We start from the raw sequence: 24,978 nt of genomic DNA on the forward strand, positions 1-24,978 counted from the left end.
TGATGGAAAATGATAAAATTATTTTTAATTATTTTTTGTAGAAAACTAGCACAAAACATTATTGAGCTTTCAAAATACCTTGCTTGATTGCTGTTCAATGTAATGTTACAGTGCCACCTGATGGATACTGAACAAAACAACTCCTACAACAAACATATTTTATATTCATAGTTCTAAATACATTGTAGTTTAGAATTTTCTATCATCCCTGTCTGTAGGTGTAGTCAAGATTTGCTGATAATATGAGTCCTGGAGGTTACATCACACTGCTGTATGACACATAGCAAAGGGCAGACCTGCAGTTGAATATCACATGCAGGCTCAAAAATCAGTGAGATTGGTTGGCATCTGTCTGTCTCAGGAGACAATGGAAGAGTTGCCTTTGGGGGTGAAGTCAAACCATTGGAGAGTTACAGCACCTGCTGTGACTGTAGAGACTGATATGGGAGTGAAATATTTATTACAGATGGGGCAGATGAAGGCATCTGATGCAGGTGTGCCATGGCGTTTCTTCTTTCTGTGCTCTTCCCAGCTTCATTCCTCCTCTGGTCACTGCTGTGGATGCACATGGTACCTAAAATTAAACAGCATAATAAGTGCTTCGGCATCCCACTGATTTAAATGGGACACTTAAATGCATGCACTGATGGATTCCTAATTAAAATCAATGGGGCCCTTGACTGTACTGCTGTTTAAGTCTATTTTTTGCAAACACAGTTCATGCCATAGCTGTGAACTCTATGGGTAAGAAGATATAATTCATTCATTCACTTCTCTTTTCTTTCTATGAACTGAGACTAGGCAGAGATAACCTTTCAGTTTCAATAGACAAGTGCACTGCAGGAAACCTCAAACCACCTCCGTGTCTTATCAGGAAGTGATAATTTACATTGCCACAAGCACATACAACAGAAAATAAATTTTCATCTGGGGAACCAAATGATTGTTCTAAACTTGGATATCAAAACAATTATTGATGCTATAAAGTATTTAATTCACAGTGGCCTGAATCCTATGATAAGCTACCATAAGGAAATTTGCAGAAGGAAACTTTAAGCTGCAGTCCTAACCTCACTTCCCAGGGAACAAGCCACACTGAATTAAATACAACATTTATGAGTGAGTAGATGTTTACATTTGTGCTGTTACTGTCCCTTTGCTGCCTGCAAGTTAGTGAGGCAAGACTTGCCCTTGCAGAAGACATGCTGGCTCTGCTTCAGCAAAGCTTGTTCTTCTATATGCTTGGTTATTTTATTTTAACGGTACTTTCCACCAGTTTTCCTGGGACAGATGTTAAGCTAGCCAGCCGGCAATTTCCAGAATCCCACCTGGATCCCTTTTTAGAAAATTGTGCTGCACTGGCCACTTTCCAGTCCTCAGGTATAGAGGCTGACCCGAAGGACAAGTTACACATTTTTAAAGAAGATCAGCAATTTCACATTTGAGTTCATATCTGGTCTCAGTGATTTCTCAGTGTTTATTTTGTCTGTTAGGCCTAGACCTTCATCTCTTATCATCACTGTCTGCTTCTGTTCTTCAGACTCCCTGCCTGCATAAACTAGTTAAGGCTCTGGGATCTGCCCCATATCTTCCTCTGTGAAGACAGAGGACAGGGCTGCACTGACAGCCACTTTTATGTAAAACTATGTTGCAAGCAGTTTATGCATAGTGCGACTTGAATTACACACAAAATAAAACCTAAGCAAATTAAACAGTTCAAAAGCAATGTAATTTAGGACCTGGGACAAAGGGAGAGACACTGTGGGATTGTTATAAGGAACAATGCTACACTAAGTTCCATGTGAGCTGACCATTTTAATTTCACTTCCATCTAATAGAGGAAGAACAACATGAAAGAGCCGAAGTGTGGGAGCTATCTCCAACCTATTTGTATCATAGCAACCGAGGGGGCTTCCAGATGTGGACAATTTAGCAGTAATTATTTCTGTTCTACTTTAAGCTGGAAGTGAAATAGCAGCTCTGCTTTCAGACTTCTTGCACCTTTTCTCCAGCACTGGATTATTTTGGGATATGTGACTTTCATTAGGATTTTTGTGTGTGTATATTTTGTTAAGTATTTGTTACTGAATTTCTGATCGTAATCCCTGCCTGCTGAAATTGGGGGGCAAAGGGAGAAATAGATGTAACGGTACTGCTATTTGGAAAGGGAAGGGATAAAGTGATAAAGCTGAGAGGCAGTCCATAAAGGAAATGACTAGCTAGAGCAATCTATGGAAGTCCAAATAAGAGCATGAAAGACCACCCACAACAGTAGAAAGTTTGCAGGTATTGCACTGAGTTTAAAAAGCTGGATTTTTCTTAACTCTTTTTGAGTCAGAGGAAGGAAGCTGAACAGAGAAAAAAGTAAGAAAGGTATGTTTTGTTCATGGCACTGTGTAGATGCCTTGTAAAAAGTGAACAAAGTGTAGGTATTTCCACAGTAAATGCCCACTGTGGAAGCAGCTCAATACAACTTGCACTACTGAAATGGGAAAAAGTTTGCCATGCTTCTCAAAGTAACTAAGGTGTGTAATAAAGGGAAGGCTCTCAGAAAGCCACTGTTGGTGATCTGTTCATGATGTATATGAGGAACAATTAAAGGGCCATTTGTCTTGCACAGGGAAACAAGAGACTGAAATGCATAATATGGGGAAAGGGTCAGTGGTGTGAGGGCAGTTCTAAGGGCCAGCCCTTGCCAACCCTGTTCCTTCCAGACATTTTGGACTCAATACCCATCAGCCCCAGTCAGGATAGTTGGGGCTGATGGGAATTGTAGTCCAAAACATCTGGGGGGCACCAGCTTGGCCAAGATAGCCTTAGGCTGTGATGTTCCCATGGCTACTCTCTTCTTTGTTGCTTGGCAGTTAGTGGAACCGTTGTGTTGTGAAATACTGGGTTGGTTTTCAAGGGAAAGCAAGGGGTTCATATTGTCAGAGCATAGGGTAAAAGCAGTCTTGCCTGGCAGTGGTGATATCTGTGCACAAAGAGATGTTGCATCAGGAGACAGAAGTCTGTAAATATTTAAATAACTTTACATTATAATAGATTTTGCCTCTGGTTTCACTGTATTCAAGCAGTGTCTCCCTGAATAGCTTCATGATGGTTTCTAAAAACATTAATTTATTAAATTAATATGTAAATCTTTAAGAGGGTGGGAAGAAAGAGAAAAGGTCATTTCTACACACACAGAGGCAAGCTCGATCATATACTCAGAAACTGATAATGGTGAAGAATGCATAAAAAATAGAATATTGTAATGAGTTTTTTGAGGAGGGCTAGATCCCCCTAAACATGTTATTAATCCAGGTTTGATTAAACTTTGCCAAACACAGAACCCCCCTGGATTTAGTTATGCTAAGGAACCAAGCCAGCTGGCAGAGCAAGCTGGATGGGCCATTAGCAGGGGGCAAAGGCTGATGGTCTGTCAAGACTGCCAGGCAAGGGGGATCTTCTGGAATAAATAATTGCTGAATATTCTCTGCCAGCAAGGCTTTTCCTGCTCTGTTCCATTACATGAGGATGGATGTGACTATAACGAGTCAAAAGCTCAGAGAAAACGATATTACCTTCACAAGAAAGGACCTTTGTCTGGAAAGGTCTTATCTTGCAAAGTAGCTCGGGCAGCAGTTAAAGTGGAGATTTTCTTCACTGGAAGTAACAAAGTAGCTTTCTGTATGTAGTCACACTGAAGCTGTGATGTTGCAACCTGGCAAGAGCTCTGTGGGTACCAGAGGCAACTGGGGATGGCAGACAAAAGGTTCACCACAAGGACTGCTGAGACTGCAAAGAACAATGTGCTGCCAAAAAGGATTGGGATGACTTCAAACAGAAGGATGCAGAAATAGAATTCTGTGGGGGGGGGGGGGAATGCCAAGGAACTTAAGAAAAACAAACAAGAAGACAATAACTCTTCCATTTGAACAGACAAGGATTGACTGATACTTCCTTGTACTGGCTCCAACTTTCAGAGCAAGTTGCAGAGATGGCCATGCTTGCTTTTCTAAAGTGTTATCTCAGGTTTATTGTAGATTACAGTGGTACCTCACAAGACGAATGCCTCGGAAGACGAAAAACTCGCAAAACGAAAGGGTTTTTCATTTTTTGAGTTGCTTCGCAAGACGGATTTCCCTATGGGCTTGCTTTGCAAGACGAAAACGTCTTGCGAGTTTGCTTCCTTTGTCTTGCAAGTTTGTTTCCTTTTTCTTAAAACTGTGCATTCACTTCGAGGAGCAACTCATAGCACACGGTGTGGTAGCCTTTTTTGAGGTTTTTGAAGACTTTGGTGATTTTTGAAGCTTTTCCAAAGTCCGTGCTTTGCAAGACGAAAAAATCGCAAGACAAAAAAACTTGCGTAACTAATTAATTTCGTCTTGCGAGGCACCACTGTACATTATAGTATCATGGATCTCTTCTGGCTAGCACGTGCCACAGTAGAGTTGCAATAAGGATAGCAGAAAAGGATAACCTCTGCAGGGTTTTTAAGGGGAAGGAAGTGCAGTCGTACCATGGTTTTCAAACAGCCTAGTTCTTGAACATTTTGGCTCCCGAACGATCGAAACCCTGAAGTGAGTGTTCTGGTTTTCGAACATTCTTTTGGAAGTTGAACATCTGACAGGGCTTCCATAGCTTATTGGCTGCAGAAGCTTCCTGCAACCAATCAGAAGCGGTGCTTTGGTTTTCGAAAGTTTTGGTAGTCGAACAGACTTCTGGAATGGATTCTGTTCGACTTCCAAGGTACAACTAGATTTGAAAGAAACCAGGGTTAGACATTTGGAATCTTGGATATTTAGCAAATAATGGCCTTAGTGAAGTATTTTTCCAGTACAGTATGATACATACACATACATCCATGTTTGAATACAGGAAGGAATCTAGCTGTTGTATTAACAGTACTAGAACCTCCTTAACCAGGAAAGTGACATTGGCACTTTTTTCCACAATAGAAAGGGTGATATAGTTTGATGGAGGGGTGTGGCAGAATATTATTTGATGACAAACCACTCACAGTAATATACTTAGTTATTACCAAGTCCTTTAGTAAGTGAGTGATGTTTTAGTAGAAAAATAATTGTATTAGAACTTGCAGGGATTATGGTTGCTTTATGGTTTTTTAAATAAAAAAATATGCAGCCACAAAAGGGAATGGTAGGTAAATGAGCAAGTATTATTGTGAAATAACCATTGACATAAACCTCAGTGATGTGAAATCACAAACAAATAGGTTAACCATAACTCTGTGAAAATATAACACTGCTACCAAGTATGTTTGAAGTACTTGACAAGTCACTTCATAATGTTATTACAGAGTTGAGCAACTGTACATTTTCAGATATGGATGGAAATATTTGTTCCCAGTGCTAATGCTAATACTACCACATAGTGGTCAGGTTTAGCACGAAGTGTGCTTGACAAGAAATAATTCTAGGGAAGTTGGAAAGAATGGGAAGCCCTCACTAACCGCTCAGACTTTGCCAGCTCTGGAAGCAAAAATGCCCTAGTATTTGTAGTTCCAGTGATCAAATCATTACTAGTTCCCCCCATAAAATCTTGTGACAATTTGGAGTTATGTTTATTTGATTCCTGAGTCTTTAGGATATTGGACTTTCTGTTGTTTGCAACAAGGCGCCAAATCATACTTTTAACAGGCAAGGCTTGCAATCTTTTCACCTGTAGGTGCTCTGTGCACATAATTATATTACATTTACTATTATAATTTGTTATGGCCTTTGACTGTACTCCTGCTGCTCTCCTGATCTCATTCATCCTTGTGTGACACAAAATTGCAAAGAGACAAAATACAAAACAATGCAACTGGATTGTCTGGGGGTGTTTGCTCACATCCACCTGGACTTAATCCTAACATGTAGTCTATAGGACTCCAGATTCACTACCATTACCAATCGGGGGAAAGATTGTTAAATGGAGGAGTGTTGTGTCCCAACATCTTATGTGGTCAGTCCTGGACACTATTTCAATGGATGAAAAGGAATTCCTTGTTAAAAATGTGTTTTCCAACCTCATGGGGATGGGGTGGGGCCTGGAAACAGATAATGATTGCTGATTGGATGCATGTGTCTGCTGGCTTGTGGCAGATTGTCCGCCAGAGACAGCTGCAAGAATGAGGGATCTGATTGAAGATTATGTGTGCAAGAGGGTATGGAGAGTGAGCTTACCCAAAGATAAATTTCTTGCTACCCCACCAAAGAATTTAAATCATCAGTGTCCTAATAAGTAGCATGATTTCAGTTACATTGTACAGTATAAGCACATACATGAGCTCTGCATTTACAGTTACATATAAAGGTGATCAAAAGCTACAATGAGATTTAATAGTAAAAACAAAATGTCCCCTCTGGTTTAGTAATGCAGAATCAGAAAATAGCCAAACATCCCAAATGGATGTGTTATTTTACAGACTATTAATAATGATTTTACCTAATCCACTCTCAGTTCTAACCTATGAAAAAGCAGCTAGCATAGTTTAGAGGAACAAATTAAAGAAGCATTGAATCTAGTGGATGTTATATAGCTAAGCTTTACAAAGAAGCTTAATTGCAGCCCCAAAATGGTTGCAGTAATACCCAATATCCATCTGTTATTATTCATAAACTGATATACATTTGGGAGTTGCTGGAAAATATGCTCTGTATACAAGAGAGCTTGCTTAAAATACTGAATCCAGCTTTTGCCTTTAAATCTGTTTATACAACCGACCCTGATGATGTTCCAAATGCTGGTGTGTGGGAGCCACACTCAGGGTGAAAAAAGAAACAAAGATTGCTCCGAACTATTTAGCATAGCACTTTAGCAGCAACAATAACATCTGTTCATTGAACATACATCATTAAAATGAGCCCAGAAGGCATTCACTTTTAAATGTACAAAGCAACATGCCTCTACAAATGTTATTTAAAATACATCGGGATTTCAACAGTGATAAATTCTAGGCAAATTATCTGGTTGTATGGTTGCAACATAGCTTTGTAAACGATCTCGGACTGTGGAATGTAATGGAATAAAGTATTCTCCCCTCCAAGTTCCTTGGAATATAAAAAATCATAACTTTCTCCATTCTTTTTCTTTGCTTACCTATGTGTGACATATTTGTGAGAAAAATGGTATAATACTGATATTTTGGGGGGTCCTCTGGAAGTCTTTTTTTAAATTGTGCGTTCACAATGCTTTGTGTTCATGATGGTACTGGGTTGGCTAAACAAAACACTGCTCTCAATTTTGTTTGTTCCTGCAAACATTTTAGGGCACACATACTGCTTCATTTTCAATTGGTGCATGTCCTGTATCTTCCTGCTGAAATCCTGTAACCTTTTACACACAAATGTTCCAGTTTATTTTTGTCTGCTTTCATTGCACTATAGTGCAAGAGTGCCCCTTCAGATGGCAATAATCCAGTAACACTGGGGAAGCACCACTGGGGAAGCCCCACAGAACAACTAGTAAAGCTGAACGATGTGTGGATAGGTCAGTATAAATCCACCACTAATGCAATACTGTATTATTAGGCCAATGACATGTTGCAGAATGCACCCACAAGAAAAACTCAGTTATATTTTGCAAATATGATTTTTGCCATTGAATTTAGACTTCTAGGAGAGCAAATACAGCCATAGGCATGAGGATGAACAAAGTTATATTTGCCTACTTTCATTTTCTGTAAGGTATTTCAACTGTTAATAATTGGGAATTGGTTTGCAATTTGTATTTTAATGGATTAGATGTAAATAAATGGGCATATTATCAAAACATCAGAATCTATATGGGATAGGAAAGGAAAAGTTAAGATACCCTACAATGTATTAAACAAAGCCTCCAGTCATTGTTAGATGGGGTAAAAAACCCAAACATCTTTAATATTGCTCATTCCTAATTACTGTTACCTTAAGAGAATAAAAAGCCTAAAAAAGAAAGGCTTGCAACCTTGTTGGCTAAAGATTTCTCTCACTAATTAAATGTGGCCTGCAGCTATGGCCATGATCCAGAAAACCACCAAGCTAGTTCCATGATTCCAAGGTTGCTTTAGACTTGCCTTTCTTAAACAGCCCTCCGCCATATGACAAATTGCTTTTGAAGCTGAAAAGTGTTTCAAAGGCTGTTCGAAATTGTGTGATGGCATGGGGTCGGCTGTTCAAATAAAAAATACACTGGGCTAGTGCAGGCTCCTGATGTGAGCCCAAGCAGCTCTTTAGGTCCACGGCTAACACTGTGGGATGATTAACCTGCCAATTAAATTTTGCCACCCTTGCTTTTCATCAGGTGAAAGAACAGAAGTCACAGTGTACAAAAGTAAAAATGCGCACAGAATCTGTGCAAACTTGTGAGGAAAAAGGAAAGAGTGAAACATATAGAAATGGATCCCATGACTAACACCGAGCCTTTTCTCATCATCCAACAATTCCTTCTATGGGCAGGTGCATGGAAGTGTTGTAATGGACATGTCTGGGCCATCTTATCTTAGTGTAAAACAACAAGATAGCGGTTAGCCTTGAGCCTTCTCATGCACTCCCTTCCTCCCTCGCCTGAGGCGGCCACCTCACTCTGCCTAATAGCAGGGCTGGCCCCGGCACAGTTCTGTCACCCTGGAGTGCAACAAGAGCTGGCTTATTGGAAAGCCTTTCCTATTGTGGCTGTGAAGTGAACTGCATCAATGTATTTTCATTGCTGCCAGGGCAAAGAGAGAGACCTTGTGGGACACTGATTGCAGGATAACCCACAAGGTCTCTCTCTCTTTGCCCTAGCAACCAATGAAAATCTGGGCAAGGGTTATTATTAAGGAGATTGCAGCTGACTGCTTTGGGGGTGCTCTTATTTAACCATAATATCTTTTAATATATATATTAAATTTTACGCTTTTAATATGCTAAGTTCTATATAGGTTACATGTGATCAATGTAGTATTGTAAAGATAGTAGGTTTTACGTAGGATTCTTCCAGGCAGCAATGTGATTTTTATTGCAGTATTTTATACTGCTAGGTTATCTTATATGTGAATGGCCTATGAGCCAAGCATTAATAAATGACATAAATGTAAAATCGTTAGCAGGATTGAAATATCACTTGTAGTTTAAGGTTGAATTCTGGACATAATGGAAGAGGTAAAGGATTTGGATTATCATAAAAGATGCGGGAGGAAAGAATGAATAATAGGACCCACAAAGGGGAGGATGGAAGTCTAGGGGATTCCTTATAATCTTGTTTTTATTATTTATGTTTGCTATATCTCTGTAAAATTTTAATTTGAAAAACCAAATAATTTTTTTGAGATTTAAGAAGGAACCAAAAAATAATAAAATAAAAAAATAAACGACATAAATGTAAGCATAAAACCTCTGGGTTGTTTTCGTGTGTGGGGGGGGGGGGAACACCATTTTTTTAAAGGATCTCGAATGACCACGGATTTAGCTTGCCCTCAACGCGGCAGTCCAGGGGAAGCGAAGGCACTTTGGTAGATGCTCGGAAGAGAAGGGGATGATCCAATGCGCTTGGAATTCGGGACGGGAACGAGCCGAGCGCCGCTTTCTGGCTTCCTTCACCAGAGGAGCTTCTCCCGAGCAGCAATAACGTGACGGAGCCTTGGCGGGGCGCCTGCCTCAAACCAAAGTCCTGAACAAAATCAAAACTTTGCGGTTCCCCCTCGCACGTTTGGTCCACATTTCACCCACCTCCTTTTTTTTTTTAATTTGGTGCACCTCCAGCTCCCTTATCCCGCCCGTTTCCCTCTGCCGCTCATTACTTTTCTCCTCCGCCTCTTCCAGCGACTCCCTCCACTCCCCGCTCCCCTCACGCTCCCTCGCGCTTATAGCCGTTCAGAACACCAACCGCCACAGGCACTAGAAGTAACGGAAACTCTGTCCGGCAGCCCGGCGCCTGCGCCGTCTCAGCCTCTTCGCCTCGCTCTCGCAGTGGCCCCGCGGTCGTTGTAGTTCCCCGCGCCGTTCACCTCAGGAGGGAGGAGGGGGAGGAAAAACTCCCCTTCCCAGCATGCCTCTCGGCCACCCCCTCCCACCTCCACCCCACTCCTCCTGTCCCACCTCGGGCGGCTGAGGCTTCTCAGTGTGTGTGTGTGTATGTACAGTAGATGGTGTGTCGCTCGAAGTGGGAGCGGCGGTAATGAGATGCGTGTGAAACCGCCCAGTCCCGGGAGGAGACGGAGTTTCGCCGAGACGCGAGTGAGTGGTCGGGAGTTGGAGGGATGAGGGGAAAGAGAGGGAGTCCGAGGGCGGGAGGAGGCGGAATGGGCAGAGGGGGCAACGTGGAAAGTTCCTCCGGTCGCGCCGGGGGCGGCAACACCGCCCTTCCCGGGTGGGTGGGGTGCGGGGAGGCGAAGCGAGGGCAGCGGGGGCGCCAGGCTCGGGCTGAGTCCCAAGCGACTCCCTCCTCCCGCCTTGACCATCCAGCTGTGGTCAACGGAGGTGGGGGGGGGTCAAGAGGAGGCCGGGTGTGCCCAGATGTGGAGGGGCCGGTGACTCCCTGAAGGCCACATCATCCCTGCCCCCCCCCAGCTGTGAGGGATGCTTCCCGACGAGGCTGCCCCATCTTCCGGGGGGGGGGGGCTGGATTCGCCTTCTTTCTGAAGCAAATTCTTTCTCGCCCAGAGCAGTCGGTGCCCCGGGATGGAAGAGAGCCACGCGCTCCCGTCCTCATCCTCGCCTCCTCTGCAGCTGACGCCCCCACGACTTTTGGAGTTTTAATCTGGCCACCAGCTTTTGCCTGAAGTGCTGCAAAGGAGGCTTCAAAACGCTGGTGAGAGGGATCTGGCGGGGGGAATGACCAATCTCCCCACTCCCCGCAGCAAGTTCTCAGGCTGGCAACCTGTTGGATTGCGAGGGAATTAAGTAAAGATGCCCATGTGGCTTTAATGTGACCCATGCAACACTTCAGTGCTTTTTTAAAAAAAAAAAAAGTTGTAAACTGCTAATTTCAATGGGGGGAAATGTCCTCAAGCACAGGGACATGTAACTGGCTTGCTAAGCATAATAGTTAGTGTGAAGAGTGTGATTAAGAGTTTTTCACTTAGTGAAGGGCTTTTGGGAATTGATGGTAATCTCATAATAAGGAAGCAGGAAATGTAGCTTTGGGGAGCAATGGAGGTGTAAATAGAGAAAGAAGTGAGTCAGTTCAAATTGTGCCTGACACCCACAAACCACATGGGGATTATGTTGTTCCCTATGGCAATTGCTGATAGTTTGGCTTTACCAGAGGCTATCAGGGTGTCTAAACTGCAAAAAGGACCGCAGTGCACTGGAATGCTGTGTTTTTCAGCTGGTGTCTGCAGTTGCTGAAACCTTTCTTTCTGATCTTTTAACTTTAAGCCCGACATTTACACACCGGATTTTATTAACAAAGGGGGTTCCCTTTTGGATAGGTTGCATCTGTTGCAGTTAGGTCCACAATGTGTTCAGCAGTATAGAGTACAGTAGCCTGTCAGTGTGCCAAGTACCTTCCCAAAAACTAAAGCATCCAGTGCATGCTTTCTAGAAAGTGAGAATTGTTGAATTCCAACTTTCTTTCAAATAAATTTGCATAATTTTGGTCTGCACAGCCCCATTGTTAACTGGCACGTCTTTACTGTAAAACTTATTTCCCTGCAGCTGGCATAGTGCTGCATTTTGATTGCTACGTGTTTCAGCTTTAGGAACATTAGGAAAAGCTTCCAGAATAATCAGGGCAAAAAATAGTTGTCGGCACCCTTCCTCTGCCATTGAAGGTTTGGTCTTGAGTGGCTCCTTGCCACTCTTTATTGCTCTAGGTGCCTTGGCCTCATAGTGGCTAAGGACACTCTCTGCCTCCCATGCCACTTTGTCTGCCTTGTGACTGAGGCATAGCAATCAAACAACAGCCATCTTTCCTCCCAGCTACAGAGCTGCAACTATGAAGACGACTTCTGCTGCACCAAGGTTTGAACAGAATGCTGGGCATGTCATGTTTGCCAGCAGATGAGTGTGAAGAAAGAAAATATGGAAGCCTACTTGTGGCTTTTGAAAGTAGTTTAGGCAAAGGCAAATAGCAGGGCAAATAGATCAAGATATGAACTAGAGTGATTACATAAGGATTTGCTAGCTTCTGACTTTGCAACTGATTCTTTGAAATTTAGCTGATTTTTTTCTGAAGAAATTAGGAATGGTTACAAAATGATGTTCCCTAAGTTAATCATGTCTTTAGTCGTGAATGAGTCAGTTTTGGTTGCTATTGCAATTTAGAAAGTGGAAGAGAGCCATTTCTAAATTGAATGTATAGTCTGATCATTGTGGTTCTTCATCTCATACTCCAAATTAGCTTGTACAAGGTTTAGAGCTGCACTGAAAGTCCCTTTAGGTGTAAGAGTAAATCTTGGAATGATGTAGGCAAACTCTTTCTTGACCCCATTTCTAGCAATTTCTCTTTATTTGACCACTTAACTTTCTTGCTTAACTATTTTTTATTTGGTCCTTACACTTGGGAGTTCTTTTCCCAAAGTTAAAACTGCTGCAATAATAACCATGGTACTTAAACTGGAGCAAATTGTAGTAATTGAAGAAGCATTCTGAAATTGTTAATTTAAATGACACAGTGCATTCCTCCTTTCTTTCGTTCATCCATTTATTAACTTGATATTGCCATGCCAATGAGAAATGACACTGAGTTCAATAATCCTAACAGTGCTCTCGTAAATGAATTTGCAGTAAGATTCACCAGGCACTTCTTTGCATTTACCACTAAAAAGCTCTCTATATCTTCCTCCATTCTCACCTCAGTTACTGCAGCCTCCACCCCTCCAGCTGGCTCCTTACATTTTATTCAGTTCAGATTACCACTGCTAAAATCATGTCTTTCCCCTGTTGGCCAGACTCACTGTGTAGAGTTTGTCATATTTTCTAGAACAGTGTGACACCAAGTAGTAGTTTGTTACTTACAAAACACTGATATTTCAGATTTTCACCTCTGGATTTGCTGGAGTTTTCACTGGCAGTTGCACAAATATGCTTCTCTGGCAGCTACTTTTGTAGTTATATTTTGTAAAGGGATGTGCCATTTTTTAGAGGCCTTGAAATGTAATAATTCATAATCAGTTTGTGAAACATTTAAGAATTTACAATCTTTTCTGCTAACACTACGTAGCTTTGTCACTTAGTCCGCTAAAGAGAAGCTTGTTCTAACATTGTATATAGTACCAATTGAATCAGCATTTAGGATTTGATATATCTGCAGTCTTGTTCTTCTAGCGTTAGCATACTTCTATGCCAAATACCTTGTAAAGTAATATATGCCTGGTTTTCCTTTGTGTCTTAGACAAAATGGCTACTAATGAAAATACCTCTGATGCGTTAGTTAGAAATTATATTAGCACTTCTTCAGAAAGGTTGAAACAAAAACATTGCCAATTAACTTTGAAAATTAAAAGTTAAAATGAACATGAAATTGCATATTGTTTTAGAAGAGACCCACCGTACTTTTCTTAAGTCTGCAGGAACATTGAGCTATGGTAGGTAAAGCAGTGGTGCTTAACAAATCCTTTGGACCATTCAGTAGTAGTCATTGTGGGAACTTTATCAATGGTTAGCTACAAGGAGCTGAACAAGGAGAGGAAGTGTAGGTATGTTGTGTGTGACTTCCAATGCTAGTGCAGCTAAAGCACAGCATGCACTTTCAATCCTTCTTGATTCTCTTAACATCTGAACTGCAAATGGGTGAAATGCATGTGGATGGGAGGGATCACATTCCACTTTTTCCTGCACTATTCCTTGCACTTTCTCTTTACTGCACATGCACTAGACTGAAAGCACAAGGTACTCCTTTTCAGTCCTGGATTTAGCACTGTGTTTCAGAGACACTTATAATTTCAGTGAACTTTTCTACATATATTTAACTACTCCATATATCCGTATTCCAAACACCTTCATTGTGGACCTCCCACTCCCTGATGTTAAGACTTTTTGAATATAACTGTTTTCAGTGTCCCTTCACAGCAGCATTATTTTTATCGAACAGCTTTGCAATCAGTGTGTTGAATATTATTTTTCTGCTGCTGATATAATATACATGGCAGCTCCCTAAAAGATAGAAGAATAAATTGAAGTATCTATGAATTAAGGAAATTAAAGCAGAAATAGTTTGTAGCATATGCATTTGGCCTCCCAGTATCATTTCTGCTTTAAGTAGAATTGATTGTGGTGTTATGTAACATTTCTAGCATGTGTGAAATGTATCTTTTCCCCCCCTTCCACTAGGCAGTACTTAGCACTTCAAAATGCTGCAGACTACCACTGTGAACCCAACAACTCTGTTCCTTGTACTTGTATTCGTAGAAATTTTGTTCCTTCATTTCGTAAGATGAACATCTTCCAAAAATGACGACTCAGAGACCATTGAGTGGAACCTTATTTTTTCATCTCTATTAAATGAAACAATAACATCTGAAAGTTGAATAAATTCATTGAAGACAGTACTTTTGATCCAGGACATTATCCACATTTTTTAAAACTAACAAGAGTATTGACATAAATTTGTAAGTTGAATCCTTGAGTGCAATACTTCGAAGTGTGCTGTTTAGCAGGTTTTTCTCCTCCCGCTGAAGCAAAGTCTAAGGTTGTCCTAGAAGTAGTGAAATGAAGAGGCTGTGTGAAAAAACAATGTCTATTTCTGTTTCTGAAGAGAACAATTTCATAATGATGTAAGCCTCTCCCAACATCTGGATGTGGTGCTAAAGGCAAAGCATTTTTGATCAGCTGACGTGAAGCTGTGCAAAGAGGACCTTCATTAAAATAGCTTCTTGCCAAAATAATCTTAAACATCATCATGCACAGACTGAAAAGAAAAATGAAGATGACTGAGATATGAGGATGTTTCCTTGAACCTTGAAAGAGAAGTGTGAAATTACACTTGCAACATTGCAGGATAAAGAAATAAAAGAATTTTCTTGACTATTAGACCGGTCTTGACAGATTTAAATCAAGTCAGATGTCATCAAACGAATCTTCTCCTCCATCCTTACAGAAGTTTTCCCCATCTGCGTCCCATGTTGCTGCTCCACCTACCCCTTCTTTATCTTCAAGTCCACAATCTGGACTCTCAGGCCGACTGTCCAATGGCAGCTTCAGCACACAAAGTCTCACCAACTCCAGGGGCTCTGTGCACGGCATCTCCTTCCTGCTGCAGATTGGTCTCACTCGCGAGACTGTTACAATTGACGCTCAAGATCTCTCCCTTTCTGTTGTCAAAGACCTAGTGTGCTCCGTAGTTTATCAAAAGGTACAGTACAACATAGAACATTATTGATTTTGATTATATTATTCCCACCATTTTTTTTTGCCCTCAGGGACTTGGGATAGATATCTTCAGGCTTAAAGTGGGGAGGGGATGTGCATGCAATCCTCCCTGTGTCTGCCACCTCCACTTCAGACCTTCCAGGGCTGAGAAGGAATGTCTTTAGGAAAGGTCTAAGCATATTCAGGCAAAGTCCTGAAGAGGGCTTAAACAATCAGAAATGTCTGCATGGGAGTTAAATGTTTCTCTGAACCCAGAGTATAATTGTTTATTTATTGAACTGTTTGTAGCATTATAATTTGTCAGAGGGAACTAATGAATGTCAGGTTTTTCATCATTAAGGTATGAGTACCTCTTTTGTAATTTGAGTGTTAGCAGCAAATTTTTACATTTGACAGCACCCTCACAGTTTAGAACGTTTGATATTGTATCTTTTCCTTCTTCTAAGAAGCTCAGAGTGGTAAGTTAGTCTCACATCTATGCTGGGAGCAGACTCTCAAGAAGGCCTGTTTCTATTTCTGAGATGTTTCTTATTCGGTTCTCCCCCCACTCTTCTATCTGCAGAAGAATAGGTTTTGGGTTATCCCCCTTTGTCTCACTGTGGAGAGAAGTTAATTTTCTAAATCATAAAATCTGACATTCTCCCATGGTGAAGGGAGAAAGAAATGGGTGCAGAAATTCAAGGTCGACTCCCAATTTTTCCCTGGATAAAATCATTGGGGAGAATATATCAACTCAACAGGGTTGTGGGGGCTTGCCCAAAACCATAGAGAAATGCTTCATAGCAAGTGGGTATTTGAATGGGCGCTTCTCACGTATGAACTTGACACTCAGATATCTGCATTATGCTAGCTTTTTGTACAGATGAGGAAGACTGCAGCTTGTGTGTTTCCTAGTACCATGAATAAATTGGGCATTGGAATTCTGGAAAACTGGGGAATGAAAATTCATTGCATTGTTCTTGAATGCTTTTGATCCCCCTACATACTAGCTGTAGAAGGCTTGGAATTTCCTTTCCATGTAGTGTGAATCTGCCCTGCTTATTGCACAATATGTGGCTGATTAACCAAAATACCATGTCCTGCGAAAAGGACCTGATGTTGCTTACTAGGATATGATTTTGCATTGGGTTTGACTACTTGATAATAGAATCTGAGTTGAATTGCTACTAATTGATCTCAATTGAGTACAGCCAACACTTTCTTTTTTGATCAAAAATGTACTATCAGGCCCAGCTTTTAGAAAATGAATGAAGCAACATGAGTAATAGATATAGAGTATTGATGATTTAATTTTCTAGTTACTCTGTGCTTTTCTGAATTGTTTCTGTTGTGTAGACTTATTAAATTTAATATGCAGGTGCCTGTTCCTCCCTGCCCTGGATTTTAAAAGTTTAAAGTGACATTGGATTTTTAGAAATTCAACTCTTTTCTCTCTCAGTTAGACAATAGTTTCTTTTTTATCAGTTTAGAAGCTTGCATCAGCATTTTGTTTAGTTTATGCCCAAACTTTGACAGCATGCTTGGTTTTTATTGTAGTTTATTTGATTTCATTGTATTGCAGGCTAATCCATATTTCTGCCTTTAGAATAGTTTGTGTGTATGCACACATGTACACTATCTTCTAACACTTTATTGATCTGCTCTTCCTTATTTTCCTGATTTCACATTTGTCTCATGTTTTTCTTTCTTGCTTAAGTCTTTTAAGTTTGTCTTCCTGCCTGTTCTTGGCAACTTCTGCTTGAATCAACAGAAGCTCAAAAGTACATTATATAGGGAGCCAATTGTACTGTAAAATGACTAGGACTTCAGATTCTGGTCTTGTCCTGTCCAATTGGCTTTAGTACAGCTTTATGTGAAGGAAAGCTCTGATTGTGCTAGCATCAGCTGCAGAGTGAGCACATGTCCTATCCAGGCAGCAAACTACTGATCAGGAAATGGGGAGGAGGGATGCTTATTTGTGGTGGATTTCTTTTTCATAAGTACTTGTGCAGCTGGTGCACAGGTGGCAGTATTACTCCAAGAGCACCGGCAGATTTTAAAAGTGCATCTGATCCTTGGCTAGGTCTTTGAGGCACATCTTTAAGTCCCAGTGCAAAGATTTAAAATCAGATTATAGGCAAGTATAATATAAAGACTGTCCAACTTGAAAGCATTTCTCTACCAAAAAGGAGTTGATAGCAATTCTGTAATGTTAACGGCTCCTCTGTTTTTCCTATTCCATTGCTGGCAGAGGTTTTTTCCCTTGGTGTTGATTGCTTTGTCAACTTTCTGCAATTTAGGACCTGGGGATAACATCTCTATACTTGTGTTTTTAAAAATGTATGTAATTCAATATTCATTTGTGTGTGTGGTATTTATAGCCCACCCTTTCTCCCAAGATCTCACAACAACACTGTTAAGTAGATTTGGTTGAGAGAGTGTGATTGGCTCAAGATCGCATAGGGATCTTCAAGGCTGAGTGCATTTTGAACCCAAGTCTCTGTGACCCAAATTTAACCTCTCTGCTAGACTATGCAGTTCCTCTTCACATTTTACTTCCATGGAAGGCACTGAATGAGGAGGAGTGAGATTACACTACTGCCAACAACACATGGCCACGTTAGCTCTGGTGTCACCATTTTGAGCACCAGTGTCTGTAGAGGAATTTTTATGCATAAACAGCTACTCCTGTATAGTGGTTGCTTTTAGACACATACTCTGTGATTGATTCCAGGGATAGTCCTGCCAATTCTACATGAGAGTGGTCTTCATGCAAATGAATTGTGTATCCTGTGGAAACTTTTTTTTTTTTGTAAAATGTAAGACTTCAAGTGTCTGATTTATAATTAGGAATGTGCCTTGATGGTGTCTCAATTACCTTGAACTCCATAGAATGAAACTTGCAGGCCATGTTCCCTTTAGGAGTAAAGAAATATTATTTCACCATCATTTTTCATGATTTATATTTCTGTAATGTGTGTTGAGGTGTTTGTGTGCAACAGAGCAATTTAAATTGCAGCTGTTTTTGTTCTAGCAAGAACAAAGTTGGGGCATTCTGAGGGCAATACTACAGAAGAGTTAGTGCTTAAATTCCAACCTGATCCTTGTTTTGTACATTTGCCTGAGTAGCAACAGTTGGTTTTACTTTTTTGAAAAGGTTCCTCGCTTCTATATTTCAATCCAATATCAGTTCAATTGTCCGCCTCCACTGGCTACTCTTGCTCTTCTTTCCATTCTTCTATTTTCCTATTGCTTTCACCTGCCTGCCCACACTTTGAACCTGATTCCAGTGTTCTCTGTCGTAACTCACCAGAGCTTCCTACAGGTTTCTATACCTTTGAGAAAAGGAAGTATCAACGTGGCACAGGAAAACAATGTAATATATAAATGTTTGTTGAATTCAAATACACTCATAATAAAGTAGCTGCAGGAGTAGCTAACATGTTGCCATACAGCTGTAGTTGGACTTCAGCTCCCATAATTGACCATTAGCCTTACTAGATAGGGCTGTTGGGAGATTGGAGTCCAGCTTCTAGGGGGCAGCATGCTGGCTACCTTGGAAATAGAGTAACCAAAATGAAATGGAATGAATGTTTCTCTGGAACATTGGAAGCTGTTGTATACTAAGTGAGAACATTTTGCTATCTATTTCTCACTATGGTCTACATACACTTGCAGGCTGTGACTCTCATCTTGAAACTCTGCAGAATCTTTCCTTATCCTACCTGGAGATGCCAGGGCAGAACTTGGGACTTTTCAGATGCAAAACTTGTTCTTTACTACTAAGTTCCCTCCCTAACTGTGTCTTTGAAAGGTGAAAGCTATAGATGTAAATTAGGAAGGTTCCAGTTTGCACTAGTTTTAACTATACCCTAATTGTGCAGGGTGATTAATAATCCCTTGTTTGTTACTGTGGTAGATAATGGGGTTTTCCTGATAGCAATCTGGTATTTCAGAATTGGAGGCTTAAAAAATGTGTGTGTGAACATTTTGGGTGTTGAGTGTCATGTGAGCAGGCTGGTGCAACTGGACTTCTCCTTCCTCTCTTCTCCCTGCAGCCCATCAAATCTGTTTTGAAGGATTTTTCAACCCTTGTTCTGGTTCTGGTGCTGTGAACTATGTCATGTTTGCCTTAGGGGCAGAGGTTTTCAACCTTTTGGGGTCCATGGCTCCCTTGACTAACTACATTCTTTCTGTGGCATCCCTGTGCGGCTCAGGAGCCCAGCTATGTCATCCCTTGGCTGCAGAGCTGGCAGCCTCTCACCCCTTTTCGAACACCCTCCTTTGAGTGTTCCCTCAGCCTCCTCTCTTCTCCCCTTTCCTTGGGAGTCCTTGGTCTCTGAGCTGCTCCCCTGCCCCAAAGAGAGGTGCCTCATCACACTGCCCCACAAGGGCCTGGGAAGCACTCCCTGGCCAGCCCCAGAGACACCATTCGCCTGGGAAACTTGTAGCCAGGGCTGCTGCAGCGAACAGCTGTGCAAGCCTTTGGGAGGCAGAGATGCAAGAGGGCATCAGAGGGCGGAGGGAAGGAAAGAGGGACAGAGGCCAGTGTTGCCCATGGCACCCCAGACTGTCATTTGAGGCACCCCAGGATGCCATGGCACACTGGTTGGAAACCACTGCCTTAGGAGATTGTCTGACCCTGGACTCATGTTCCATCTCCTCAGTTCAACCGCAAGCTGTAAACCAGAAACAAACCTTGGTTCCAGCTCATGATTTGTGTGGACTGAGACAAACAGGGGTTCAGACAGAATGCTAAGCTAAACTACACTTCTGCCAGCAGGTTCAGAGAAGGAGCAAAGTGGCCACAATCTCCTTTCTGGAAGCCAACACACTGACACTAAGCTATGGTTTGGCTTAGTGTTACATGCAAACCTAGGAACTGTTGGATGTCAGCCTTTATCTGCCAGCTGGCCATTCATTCTCCATCCCACCCTCCCAATCCATAATTGTTATTATCATGAAGTTAGGTTACAAGTATTATTTGTTTTTCCTAAGAATTTCTGTAGCGTTTTATATTACTCATCTTTCCCTGATTTGCCTTCCATTTTTCATTGCATTCTGGCTTTTCTCTTATCTTAACTAATGGCTCCTACAGTGTTTCCTTTAATGGCTCATCTTCTCATTTCTGTTTCTGGCATCCCTTAAAGTGGTTTTCTCCATTATCTGCTCTTTTGCCCAATCTTATATGTGCTCTAATTTCTTTGAACTGCCAGCACTCATCTGATTTTGCATTCTTCTGGTTTCTAGCCAGCCTCTCCCTCATGATTCAGCTTCATCCCTGCATTGTTAGAGCAGCTTTTTGGCTTCTGCTATTTATCCTTAATTGACTTTCTCAAAAAGTTAACCTGCTTCTAATAAACTTATTTCTATATCCATTAACAATTTCTCATTATGCTGTCTTTAAGACCAGTAAGCTTCTTTTCTGCTGCTGTGCTATGTGACTCTTCCCAATTTTGCTTTTTCTCTCACCTTAATCTCAGACTAATCTTCTGAGTCAGCCCCCTCCCCCCCTCCCCCTCTCTCCTGCTCTTGGTGTGCATATGTGAAATATAGAAATGCATTTTATTTGGTTTTAAAATGGATGGCCATAAAGGAAGATCAGTTCAGAACTTCATTTTACCCTTCCAATGTGTGCTATCATGTGGTGAACAGATGCATTCTGTGTGAACTAAAAGTTTAGTTCTAAAAGATGGAGAATTGTATACTTTTTCACATTCTAACTTCTTCTGGTAGGGAAGTGTATTTGATCATTATTAACAGGAATGGCTTCCTTACCCATTCCATGCTGTTTTCCCCTGAATGTGAGCATCTGCCACACAAACATCTCTATCATATTGGGCTTGTGTATTCATCCCTCTTCTCTTTCCACATGTCCAAGAAGAGAATTTCTGCTGAGTTTTCTTTCTGTTTTAAAGAATTTTGGCTTAGCCTTACATAAGAGCTAGTAATCCTGGTTTAAAAATTGTTAAACAAGTCAGCTTTAAACCATGGTTTATGAACTTGGCTTGTTTTAACTAACCTTTGTTTTAAACTAGAATTCTTGGGTCATTTGTATTGCTAAGGCAAGATTCTTTGAAATGGAAAGAAAATTTGAGAGAAGTCCTGCTCCTGGGTGAGGGATGAGCATACAAGCCCAGACTTGTCCATGTATGCTTTAGCATCACATGTGAACTAGCCTTTTGAATTAAAGGAAGCTTTCCTATGTAAATGGTGAATCAGTTTGATTTCTCAGATATAAATATTTACACTCTACCTACAAAATACAGATGGGGCTCATCAACCTTGAAGGTAGCCCATCTAGGAGAAGTAAAATTTTGATCCTAAACTTCCACTGCCTTGCAGGACGTCTTCAGGAGAAAAAAAGGCTAAGGAGTAAACTCTGCACAAATCCGGAGTGGAGTCCATATGATTTGTTCGCCTCCTTCTGGCATCCTCTGGCCAAATGTATTTCTCTGCTTTTATTTGAACCATACCAGCAAGGTTGAGAGCGGGGTCTTGTTGTCTGGGCTGCCCAGGACCTCCATATAAACTAACCAGGCTTGCGCCCTGAGAAGGTCACTTTGGTGCTTCCAACATAGTGATTTGACTTCACCCCCAGAAGCACACTCCATTGTCTCTTGAGACATATGTCAGCAACAACAACCAGACACAGGCATTACATTTTTACCTGCTGAAAACAAAACTCCTAGTCTGCCCAGAAGCTGTCAGACTTCACTTTGTTCTGTTAATCATGGTCTCTTCATCTTTATTTAATACTTGCTTCTTTTGTGAGAGTAGGGCTGGACCAAGGCAGAGTAAAGCAGAAAAGAGCAACAGTGGAAGGAAGAAAAGACAAAATTGACCACTGAAAAGGTTCTTATGTCCTCATACTTAAGCTGCAATAGGTTCCATTGATAGGATTGCACTGTTAATAGTGCAAAATGTCATAGGCTCTTGTTGGCAGACTTCATATGGGAATATTTAAGAGGCATTCCCTTTGTAGGTAAAAGAAGAAAGCATGCAAAATGTATTCAATGAGATAAACCAAATTCAGGGCCTGGTTGTAAAAATGAAATAATACTCTAGTTGTAAACCAACCACAATTTAGTGGTTAGATTTGTACCATTATTTAGGAAATATATCAAGAAGCATCAGTGGGAAACATATTTTCATTCAGTAATTTAAATGGGGCAACGGAAGAAGTACATTTTTGGTATCTCGTATTTTCTGGAACCAATATGACAACAGCTGTCTTTATGATTGCCTCATCCTCTCAGATTTCCTTTAAATGCAATGTTTTCAGATACTTTAAAAGTGCTTTCTCTCCTCCTACAGAGGCATCACTCTTTTTAAAATCTATCTCACTGCATCAAAGTTGTTTCTGTGTGCTGTTTCTGCTTATGTCTGAGTATAACTTCCCTATCCATTTAGCTGTGTCTTTGAAGCTGCCTTCCATTGTTGTCTATCTTTTTGATCATAATGTCTTCTGTGCCATCTGCAAAGAATACATTTCAGACATGACCTATCTCTTTTTCATCTCATCTCATGAATGTTAAGTTTCCCCCTTAAACAAGCATTCAGCAATTTGTGTGTGCATTTATATCTATCTAAATTGCTAGATACTTATAATTAAAATATTTTTTGCCAAAATCATAAGCAGACAAAGCTGAATGTATGTAGTTGTGAAATAATTTTAAAAGCATAGTATAAATTAGCAGAAGTGTCATGCTTGTTTTGAGCTTGCATTCTAAGCAAGAATCATTTCCTTTTTAAAGTTGAATTAGGCATTTAATTTAACCTGCAGTGATTTGTCATTCAATACTTTTCGTACTACAACTGCTGATTTCTATTTTATTTTTTTAATGCAAGAAGCACATTCCTCTTATTGTTTTAGCTGCTGTGATCAATCAAACATGCAGAATTTGTTTCCCCTAAAGATTGTAGTTTTGAACAAATTGTGGTGAGTGTGCTTTCATGGCAGCATCCACTCTCAAACTGTGTATAGCATATACTGTACAAACCTACAGAACTAAATAGGGATGTCTGGGAAGCGTCTTATAGTTGGTTCAATAATGGCATGGACTCTAATGTACTTCAGAATTTGAGAGTCTGAGGTAGTATACCTTCAGGAAGCAAAAAGAAAATCAGTAGCATGTATGAATGCAAGTTATGAGAATAATCGTTGTTTATATATTTTATCCAATAAAACAATTGCTTCCACCTTATTTCAAGTTAGGAGATTTTTGGGATCCTGTGCTTGCCTACATTGGCTCCTTATTTGTAGTTTACTTGGCAAGTGGTTCCTGATAGAATAAATTGTTAGAGCAAATAAATAAACTAATATAAGGAAGGTATAGAAATGAGGTATAGAATGGAAATGGACCATTTATAGATTTTTATATAGAATGTTCTAATGTAGAAGGCATTGCTTACTAAATTCATAGATCACAAGAGCACAGACAAGTCTAATTTCAGTTTTCATGTGACACTCATTAATGCTTCACCAGTATAAATTTTGGCAAGGCTTTCTATATAAAAAGGATATTATAAGGTACTTGTATTTATAAAACAACACTTTTAAGAAATGTGCTTCATGGTCTATAAATCAGCTAAGCCAGAATACTGGTATATGTTTTCAAGATAACATAATACCTTGCAACAAAACGGGCTGAAATGGAGTTGTAGGTAATTGGTTGGGGTAGCTATCATTTATTTTCAGAACTTTAGGTTGCAGTCTTAATTCACACTTAACTGGAAATTTGCCCCATTGAACTCAATGGGACTTACTTCTCAGCAGACAAGTGTAAGATTGCATTGCTAGTGTGCTTGTGTCTTTAAACAGGATCTGTGACCTCACCTGGAAGCTCTTCTGCCATATCTGAGGGCATAAATTCCTCCTGGACTCCTCCCCAGACACTGGAGTCATCTTCAACTTCCATATACAGTGGTATCTCAGGTTAAGAACTTAATTTGTTCCAGAGGTCCGTTCTTAACCTGAAACATTTCTTAACCTGAAGCACCACTTTAGCTAACGGGACCTCCCATTGCTGCCACACCACCAACGCATGATTTCTGTTCTCATCCTGAAGCAAAGTTCTTAACCCGAGGTACTATTTCTGGGTTAGCGGAGTCTGTAACCTGAAGCATCTGTAACCTGAAGCGTCTGTAACCTGAGGTACCACTGTACTTTTTGGCTGAAATGCCTACTTCAAAATAAAAAGCAGCCCTGTCTCATTTAATAATTAATAACACTATCATTTTTTGATGTGACTCCCTAACTGAGAAGGTGTGGGAATTTTTGAAACTAGAGATTTTTGGGATCCTGTGCTTGCCTACATACACTCCTTATTTGTAGTTTACTTGGGGAGCTGCTTTCTCCCCAAGACTCCTGTAGAATCCATAGCACTGTAGTTGGGAGAGACCTAGAGGGGCATCTTGTCCAGCCCCCAGCAGAAAGGAGCATAGCTACCTGCTCTGCTGCTTATTTAAAGTCCAGTTAAAAAGCTGATTCTCCAGCTTCTTGCTCTGAGGAAACACCTGTGGGCCATTACAGCGAGAATTACAGCTGGTGAACAAAGAGTAGAGCTCTGGCTGATGCATTCCAGAGACTGGAGGCGGGAGAGACGGTACTGGATAGGAGGAAATACAAACAGAATCTATTGTGAAAGCAGAGAGTGCAGTTTCAGCTGAAGAGCTGAGATCACAAAGTGAACTTGACCTAGTTAACACAGAGGTGGTAAAACCATTCCTGAACTGC

General features: G+C 40.8%; 1 protein-coding gene and 1 long non-coding RNA gene across 4 annotated transcripts in view; one reads left to right on the forward strand and one right to left on the reverse strand.

Annotated features, from left to right (window-relative positions):
- LOC309339587 lies at positions 1-9,742 on the reverse strand. The gene is made up of 2 exons (XR_014155468.1): positions 9,343-9,742; positions 1-574 (listed from the first exon to the last, which is right to left on the reverse strand). It is a non-coding gene; the product is annotated as an uncharacterized lncRNA (long non-coding RNA).
- Positions 9,743-9,858: 116 nt separating this feature from the next.
- PRKD3 (protein kinase D3) overlaps positions 9,859-24,978 on the forward strand; it is a 52,528-nt gene continuing 37,408 nt past the window's right edge. For 2 of the 3 annotated variants that reach the window (XM_081857662.1, XM_081857663.1), the window contains exons 1-2: positions 9,859-10,184; positions 14,223-15,243. In XM_081857662.1, coding sequence (XP_081713788.1) covers positions 14,953-15,243 — 291 coding nt within the window. In that variant the 5' untranslated portion in view covers positions 9,859-10,184; positions 14,223-14,952. The remainder of the gene's footprint in view (positions 10,185-14,222; positions 15,244-24,978) is intronic. The other variant, XM_081857661.1, reaches the window with a different exon arrangement.

Source organism: Podarcis erhardii, assembly GCF_964252035.2.
Source record: "Podarcis erhardii genome assembly, chromosome: 3".
Classification (NCBI taxonomy): domain Eukaryota; kingdom Metazoa; phylum Chordata; class Lepidosauria; order Squamata; family Lacertidae; genus Podarcis; species Podarcis erhardii.